General features: G+C 36.6%; 1 protein-coding gene across 1 annotated transcript; it reads right to left on the minus strand.

Moving 5' to 3' along the window:
• Window positions 1-131: 131 nt before the first annotated feature.
• LOC111873493 lies at window positions 132-5,770 on the minus strand. The gene is made up of 2 exons (XM_023868254.1): window positions 4,795-5,770; window positions 132-247 (listed from the first exon to the last, which is right to left on the minus strand). Exons 1-2 carry the CDS (start codon window positions 5,768-5,770, stop codon window positions 132-134), a joined length of 1,092 nt encoding a protein of 363 aa, XP_023724022.1.
• Window positions 5,771-9,620: the final 3,850 nt, after the last annotated feature.

Here is a 9,620-nt window from a genome sequence, read left to right on the forward strand (position 1 = left end):
GAAATAAAAATACAACTAGATTTATTAATTACAAATAATCAAACTACATTCAAGATTTATTAACTTAAAATAATCAAAATACAGTCAATATTTGTTCATTTAAAGAAATCAAACTACATTTAAAAACAAAATCACAAAGTCATGTTCTTCAACAGTAAATCCATTTCTAGTAGAAGATCCTCCTCAACATCCAAAATCAGAATATCCTCCTCCTCATCATGAGGGCACTCCTTCCGGACTGTCGTGTCTGAAATAATAAATATGTATGATAAGACATGGCAGATTCGCAATAAAATAACCGGGTTCTGAGAGCAAAAATAAAATTACAAAGTTCGTGACTACGGTATATTGACACAGTTATCAATATTTTGGATTTCTTTTACAGCAACTGATGGGAGACTGTATGCTGCCTCTGTCCTCCTCCCACAGATGGTTTATATTCCCTGCCTTCTGTTCGCTCTAGTAACAGGACGTAGGGATTTGATTTAGGCTTATCTGAGGATGGAGGCAGATTCAAGTGTCATGATTCTACAAACTTTCGTAACAGTTGTCAATTGCTATATGGTGATTAAACTGAATGTTGCCCATTGCCTTAGGTTTAATTGATATGCTTAAGATTACAGGAGTGGGATGTATTGTCTGCTTTAGGTGATGGTTGTTATTGACTTACTGGCTGGTTTTGTTTCCTGTGGTAGTGGCTGGGATGTTTTCATCAGGAGGCAAGGAGAAGAAATAGAGTAAAATAGATTGCCAGTACAGTGACAGCATGTAGAGCAATGTCTTTGTTTAACCCCATCCTTGAGACTGATGATACCTTATTACTTCAAATATAAGACACCTTTGAATTTAAGATGCATCCAGTTTTTGAATGTGGGCTTTTGGAGAAAAAAAAATATGAAGGTGCACATTCCTCGCATTTAAGATGCACCTCAATTTTTCAACAGGAAAAAAGTGTAAAATTTGCATCTTATATTCAAAGTGATACGGTATTTCAACTGCATCTCTCACTCCGGATGTGTAATTGCATTTACATTAGGCATGTCCAAGAGTAACTTTTTCAGTTGAAGCTGAGATCAAGATGAGAATATGGAAAAATTTAAAAAATCAAGGCAAGAATGAAAAGTTTTTTTAGGCCAGTTTTTCTGCTGTAATCACAGTTTATAACACTAGTCACTTTCTGACAATACAGTAAAGTGTACTGCCCCTGAATGGAAGAGTAGTTTGAATGTAACATGTTTGCACACTGGAGAACATGTATGCACAGAAAAAGTAATTTTACTGCAAACATGTGAAAGAAAATAACCATCTAAAAACATGTTATACGTGACATCTAAATTTGCTTCATGAAGTCACTAGCCATTATTCAGCATCAGCAGTCTCTCCCTTCGCCATTCCATATCAGTTTCAGTGTGTTCAAGGCCATTCTGTTGCTCAGATGAATAGTAGCTGGCTTCAGCCACAGGCCAGGTCATGTGGGATTTGGTGCAGGTTTTCTCTGTTCACTTTGGTTTCTCCTGCCACTTTTGATTTCATCAACTGCCCCACATTCAGTAATCATCTGATCATTGATGCTATAAAGCAGAGGTTCCCAAAGTGTGTGAAGTGCCTCCTCCCCCTCAGGGGGTATGTTGTTTGTACTAAAAACAATTTTAAAGGAAATATGGAGAAACCTTTTTAAAATCATCTGCTTGATTGGGTTAGTTTAGCTATACAGTGCTACAGAATTCAAACTCATGGAATGTTGGCAGTTTTAGGAATTAAACTACAATATAAGTCTATGTACTTTTAGGGACTCAAGCTTTACCTCTTTAGGAGGAATGCTAACAAATGTGTTGTTAAACCAACTTACTCCCCTGTTGTTAAGGAGCACGAGAAAGCTGCCCAGCCCCTCAAATTTACCATTTACACCCCTAAATTCTTTTGCCCTCTAGGGCTGGAAAGCTAAGTCCTGAGCAATAAAAGTGTTGTCACAAGTTCTGTGAAGTCATGTTATTCTTTGTTAGTGTAAGTTCGTGAGTGAAGACATTTGTGTTGTAGATATTCTCTAGTGACGTAGTTCAGTGTGTTAAGATGTAGAAATACTGCAGTGATAGAATATGGTGTGTTAACATGTAAACATTTTAGTTCCATAGTGTACAAATGAAAACTTACATCCTGTAACATTCACTACATGTAATTGTTACCATCCAGTATAAGGCACTAATTGGTATTTTCTGGAACATAGAATAATGCACAGATTTTTGGTAGGCATAAAAAGAAAACCAGACAACAAACCTAAAGCAATAGTAGTTTGAGTTGTGTATCAAAACCAAAATCATAAAAGTACACTGAACCATATTGTCTCTGGGTTTCATGAGTGTTATAATTAACAGTGAAAAATGGCCTCAGTATGTTCTGTTTCTCAGTTTCTTAGTATCTGACAGTTTGAAGCTAAATAAACTGAAACAGAACCTTGAAACAAATTATTCAAAAATGAAAAACAAGCAAGAAGAATACTTCCATAGAAAGACATTATTAAGTCTCATACAGAATAGCACAGAACAAGGAGCCGCACACGGTCGCTGAAACTGTGATACCCCCTTCTGCGATAGATGTGGTACAAACAATGTTCAATGAAAACTGTGCTCAGCAGCTTTTTGATATCCTGCTATAAAATAACATGGTCCCTCGACAGATTGCTGTTGTATGAGAAGTCTTAGAATAACAGCTGATTGAGAAGATGAGAAACGTTTGTCAGTAGAGATTGACAAAGCAACTGATTGCAGTGGTATTGGTCGCTTGATAGCTTATGTGTGATATGCTGCAGATACAGCAAGTAATGAAGAGACACTTTTCTGCAACCTATAAAAAGAAAAGAAACAGTAAAACAACTCTTCAAAATTTTTGATGATTTCATGAAAGAAAAAAAGCATAAAATGGTCAGATTTTATTGAAGTATGCATGGATGCAGTTTGCATAATGGCATGAAATAGAGGGGGACTGCAGGTGTTAATTAAACGATGAACACCAGAAGCTATATGGACACACGGTATGATACATGGTGAATCACACCCTATGAAGGAATTATGCCCAAAACTGAGTGACATGATGAATCACAGTGACCAAACTGGAAACTACATAAAAATTCATCCCTTGAAAAGGAGACTTTTTGCAAGGAAATGGGAGCACAGTATCAGTCACTCTTGTTTTACTGTAACTCTCATTGGCTGTCAAGAAGAAACCTTGTGGCTCATGTAACTTGCAAGAAGTAACAGATATGTCATGCTTATGGTGAAGAACTCTCATGTTAACACAGAATCTTACTGCTTTTTGATGGTACTTTGTGTAAACTCATAGCTGTTTACTGCTTCTGACTTTGATTCATACTTCTGTCTCCTGCTTTCTCACTTGTTGCTCTTATAGCACAGTGTAACATGAACTTTGGCATGAACCCACTAAAAGCTTATAAAAATATATCAGTTGAATTCATGACGACCCATAGTTCTGTAACTCTTACAATAGAGAGAACCTCTTCCATTTAGGTAAATATGAAACTTATCCCTTTTGATATCAGATAATTCTCAAAGTTTGTGAATGGAAAGTGAATGTTGGATTTAAGAGTAATATATTTTCTCAAGTTAGTCTTGAAAATTCAAGATTTGAATATACCTAATGTGTCTGATGGTGAAAGGGAAAATTAACTGTACCGGATATGTTACGTGTTATGTGTCAAGCATATCACATACTGTGTCTTGCATGTTCTGTGTGAAAAGGGTTTATATGAGTATGCATGTAGATTTGCAGGCAAGATGTTTTGCAAACACTCCCCCAGAGTGTAGCTCTAGCCAAGATACCTTACACTCCCTCCAGGTCCATGGCACGTGACTAGCATGTTTTTGCATTGCACAACTGTTTGTTTTTGTCCAGGTTACATAAAGCCAGGATAGCACAGTCAGTATAGTGACTGGCTATGGGCTGGGCGACCAGGGGGTTGGAGTTTGAGTCTTGGTAGGGTCAAGTATTTTCTCTTCTCCCTGTCATCCAGACCGGCTCTGGGGCCCACTCAGCCTCTTATCCAATGAGTATGGGTGGGGGGTAAAGCGGCCGGGGCGTGAAGCTGACCACTCTCCTCCAAATAGTGCTGAGGTCAACAAAATGTGGATCTATACATCCACTCCCCCATACATGTTTGTGGTGTAGTGCTTAATTAGTTATGCACAGGAACAACTTTACCTTTTCTTTACGTAAATATAATGCTATTGTTTTAAATGTATTGTACTAAATCTTTACAATTAATATGTTGCTGGACATTATCCATCATCTTGTCTGTTCTCAAAAATCTGTCTAGTTTCTATAAAAACATCGTTTCGGGAACTGGAATCTGTCCCTGTCTTCAGGTAAAACCTAATCAGTTGGGTCCAGTAGATAGAGCTAGCCCCTATCTCCGGACAACTATGCCAGTTTCAGAAGGAGTTCATAAAACAAGCACAACATAATCCATCTGTGAGAGCTAAGAAATATTGAAGCTATCATATTTGAGGCTTAGCACCAGAGACATCTAGAATGAAATCATACCAGGAGAGAAGCAATACTCCTTGTGGTACCAACATATGAAACAAATAGTTACCCAAACCAACTACACTTGACGTCGCTGTAGTCTCTTGATTTCTGCTGTGATGACAGGGGCCCAGATGGGAGAGATATCCACACTGGGTTGACTGATTGGACGGTCCAGCAGAGACATGTGGGCTGATTCCTTGTATCTTCTGTATGTGGTGTTGGGTTTGATCTGCAAGACCTTCGCTTCATTCCAACGAATTTTGTGATCTTCCTTGTATGCATGTTGGGCCAATTTAGACTTTTCCAGCAAACCCTGTGTCATGTTATATTTGTGCTCCTTAATGCGTACTTCTAGGGGTCTGCTAGTTTCACCGATGTAACATCTGCCGCAGTCACGAGGGATGCTATACACACACTGCTTCGTTTTCTGGGCATCTCTACTGGGTCCAGTTTTCATTAATGTCCCCTGGAGTGTATGTTTCGTTTTGAAGATTGTTCTAAGTTGCAAACGGTTCCCGATGCGTCTGAATTTCTCGGCAATACCCTTGACATACGGAATGATTACAGTGCCCTGGTATGTTGTGTCTGAAGAGGGACGATTTCTTTTCGATGGCTTCAATACAGAGTCCACGAATTCTTTAGGATATTCACTGAGCATCAGATCATGTCTTATGTTTCTGATTTCTTTACTAAAATCCTTCTGGTTTTGACATATGACCTTCGCTCTGTTGACCAAACTATGAACAACTCCCCTTTTTACGTGGTGTGGGTGATTGGACTTGAAGTGAAGATAACGACCAGTATGAGTAGGCTTCCAGTACACTTTGGTGGTCAGTTTTGGACCCTGCTTCATAACCAAAACATGCAAGAATGGAAGTGCATTGTTAACTTCAACTTCCATAGTGAATTTGATGGTAGGCCTGATGTTATTACTATGTTGAAGAAATTTCTGTAGCTCTTCCGGTCCATATGGCCATATCACAAACATGTCGTCGACATATCTCAGCCATTTAGCAGGCTTGTATTCAGCTGTGTCTATTGCTATTTCTTCAAAATGCTCCATGAATATATTACCAACCACCGGAGATAGTGAGTTTCCCATTGCCATACCTTCCTTTTGCTGGTAGAACGTATCTTCAAACTGGAAGTATGTGGTTTTTAAGCAGATGTCCAGTAGTTCCATCACGTCTTCAACTTGTAGAGGTGAGCGTTCTGGGAAGGAAGAATCCATTCTGAGTCTATCTCTTATGATTTGTAAGACCTCTTCCACTGGTACGTTGGTGAACAGACTAACAACGTCAAAACTTACAAGGCAGTCTTCTTTTTGCAGGTTGATATCCTGTATTGATTTTATAAAGTGTTCAGAATTCTTTACGAAGGAACCTGTGTTTCCAGATAGAGGATTGAGGATCTTATGGAGGAATTCAGCTAATCTACTAAATCTTGTTTCTTATTTTAGCTTACAAATACAGAAGATAAATCGTCTTTTCATGTAACTCATGCCTGTGTCACCATTTACTTCATTTGTTCACCTGTTGATGGATTATATGCTTCTTATATGGTTAACATTTTTTAAAAAACCTAAAAATTTATTTTATACATCATTAGTTTTTAAATTGTGGAAGTATATTGACTATTTAATTATTACTTAAATATGTAAGTACTGTTTTCTAAAATTTCTGCATGAGTAATTGCATGTCTGAGTTAGTCTGACCTCATGTCATTTCATACCATGACTTCTGTTATACAGCGAAAGTACTGAACAGATATTGGCATTTTTGTTTATATTTAGATGCAGGTATCTTTCAGAAGATCATATTCAGTCTTTCATGGCCATTATGGTGCACCATCTGTAGATGTAAGTGACAGTTTCAGAACCAGTCTTATATAAATTATATTTAATATATTCTAGTCACACCTATTTCATTCACTCTTTAATATACCCAAAGGAATTGCCAGATTCATAAATCAGATACACTATCCTTGAAATCTACTTACTGCCCCACTACCTTTTCTATTTCCAAACTACAACACTTGAAGTGGATACCATATTCATATAGTTTTTTGTAGTGCCTTTAAAAATAGTTTTATTATACTTTCACAGCCCCAGCAGGGAATCAAAGCATCCCCAGTCAACAAAGCACAGACACAGAAGATTTTTCACACCAAAGAAACATGCTGAAGGGAAAGATTTCTTAATTATCTTAATTATAACAGGGAACAGGTAGAGGCAAATATGTATGTGAAATGCTTTAGCACAGTCATCGTATTTCCATTACAAATTCAGACATCTTCATCATTTTCTCTTACCTGATACATCATTATGTGAAAAATATCACTTCAAGTCTATAATGTGTTTTTTGTACTTCCTTATGACAATGGAAGCCACATGCATATTAGCTAAAGATATGAAAGCAACATGCCAACCAAAGTTATATGTATCTGGTATGTCTGGTAGCTCGACACGAAACATATGTACCTCCTGCTATTTCTTCCATCACACTGAGTTATTCATACTGATTTCTATGAATATTCCAATTTTTTATATCCGAAGAATGGAAGTTCAGGTAGTAAACCTCTTTTGCAGGCAAACTCTGGGGGGCAAAGTAGTGACTTACTGTATTGTATTGTATTGTATTTATTGCATGCTCCAACACATCCTTACATGGCTGAAGCCCTTGGATACAGAACCGGTCTCACAACAAGCCTGCTAAGTAGCAGGTAGTCACTCGATAATATATATATACAACAATATTAACATGATATTAACTTAATACCCTTATATGTACTACAATTACATCACATTTACAATATAATTACATTATAATTTAAATATAAATAAATAACATAAACACTCAATAACAATCCTAGTTAAAATATTCATCCAAAGTATAATAAGATTTACGATGTAAAAAGGCATGTAAAGCCACTCTAAATTGCTTAATATCACAGACCAATTCTTTAATCTTCAATGGAAGATGGTTAAAAAGTTTAATGCCAGAATAATAAGGACCTTTCTGGTAAATTGTTAAATTTGCCTGAGGACAATAGAGATCAAAATTACGCCTCATTTTCAGGCCATGAATTTGCGTTGACTTATGATACAAGCCCATATTATTCACAACAAACATCAATAATGAGAAAATATATTGCGACTGCAACGGCAATATTCCCCATTCCCTAAATGCCTCTCTACAAGAGTCTCTAGGTCTCAACCCACTCATGACTCTAATTATACTCTTTTGAATTCTAAAAATATGCACACTAAGGGGTGAATTACCCCAAAAAATAATTCCATAGCTCAATAGTGAATGAAAGTAGGAATAATACACCATTTTTAATGTCTCAATGGGCAAGATGGGTTTAATCACCCTCATTGAATAACAAGCCTTACATAATTTAGGCCTAAGCTGAGTTATATGAGCTTTCCAAGTGCACGATCTTTCTATAACAATCCCCAAAAATTTCATGTTTATATCATTTAAAATCCCATTATTACAATATCGAATAGAAGTTACATTATTCGTTCTAGGCTTTGTCTCAAATTGAACATGTTTAGTTTTATTAAAATTTAAGGTCAACCTGTTTGTACTAAACCACTCATTAAACAAGTGAAAGAGGTATTAACATCTTTACTATACTGGCTATTATTCCAACTGCTAATGACTAAGCTTGTATCATCTGCATACAATACTGATTTAACTGAATCGTTGAAAATTGTGGGGAGATCATTTATATAAAAAAGAAAAAGAAGCGGACCAAGGACGGACCCTTGTGGGACTCCGTATCTTACAGTATCCCAGTTAGATCTAGCAGCATGATCAAAGTCAGTGCTGGCTATTAATACTCTCTGTTTTCTGTCTGATAAATAGGATGTGATCAGATCGAGAAATTTACCTCGTATTCCATAAAATTGAAGTTTCTTCAATAAAATCTCATGGTTGACACTGTCAAATGCCTTCTTTAAGTCACAAAAGATTCAACCTACAATTTCCCACTTATTTAATGCTTCTAATATTTCATTTATTAACACATAAGAAGCTATAGTCATGAATATGTTGGTTTAGTCTAGCCAAAATAATCTTCTCGAATACTTTTGAAAAAGAAGTCAGGAGAGAAATGGGTCTAGTCTTCTACTATTCTTCCCCTGAACCCCACAAAGAAAAAAAGAAAAAAGAGAACATACAGGATATATCCATGCTTAAAAAGTATCTCAATGTTCAAGATTTAAAATTGCAGGCCATATCCTGTCTCTCATTACATAGTCTTTTGTGCCACATCATGTAAATTAAACACATCCATGTATGGTTTATATATAATTATTCAGGCCACTTCCCGAGGATATTATGAAATTTACTTGCACGTGCAGTATCAAATACTCACCACATATCTTCTAATTACACGAGTATATTTGAATTCCATAGCTTGGTGTTCCTTTGAAGTTTCAGCTAATATTGTGAAATAACAAAGAAAGCTTATTTTATTCCAGGCAAAAGACAGGTATATTCTCAAGGAAACAAACTAATATAATGACTCCTTCATCTAAATCTTGCTAGTTGCCTTTAATTATAATGAACAGAGTGAACTTATCATCATTGTATATGAATTTTCCATTTTGAATATTTTCATTTTTCCGTTTTCCAGATGATAACCATGTTGTGTTGCCACAACCAAAAAGTGATCTAAAATGCTTGTGAAGAAAGTTGTGCTGATAAGCAACGGTTTGCAAAGCCCCCATCTCGGCCTCCTATCCACTCTGTACTGGTGATAAATCAGGAGGGCAGTGAAGGTGACCACTCACCTCCATCTAGTGCAATGGTCAAGAATGGTGGAACTACACCTCCATGCCCCCATACATCTCTGTGACAGTGCTGAACTAATTAAGCATATGGAAAACATTTNGTACCTCCTGCTATTTCTTCCATCACACTGAGTTATTCATACTGATTTCTATGAATATTCCAATTTTTTATATCCGAAGAATGGAAGTTCAGGTAGTAAACCTCTTTTGCAGGCAAACTCTGGGGGGCAAAGTAGTGACTTACTGTATTGTATTGTATTGTATTTATTGCATGCTCCAA

This window comes from Cryptotermes secundus, unplaced genomic scaffold (genome assembly GCF_002891405.2).
Source record: "Cryptotermes secundus unplaced genomic scaffold, Csec_1.0 scaffold2152, whole genome shotgun sequence".
In the NCBI taxonomy this organism is placed as follows: Eukaryota; Metazoa; Arthropoda; class Insecta; order Blattodea; family Kalotermitidae; genus Cryptotermes; species Cryptotermes secundus.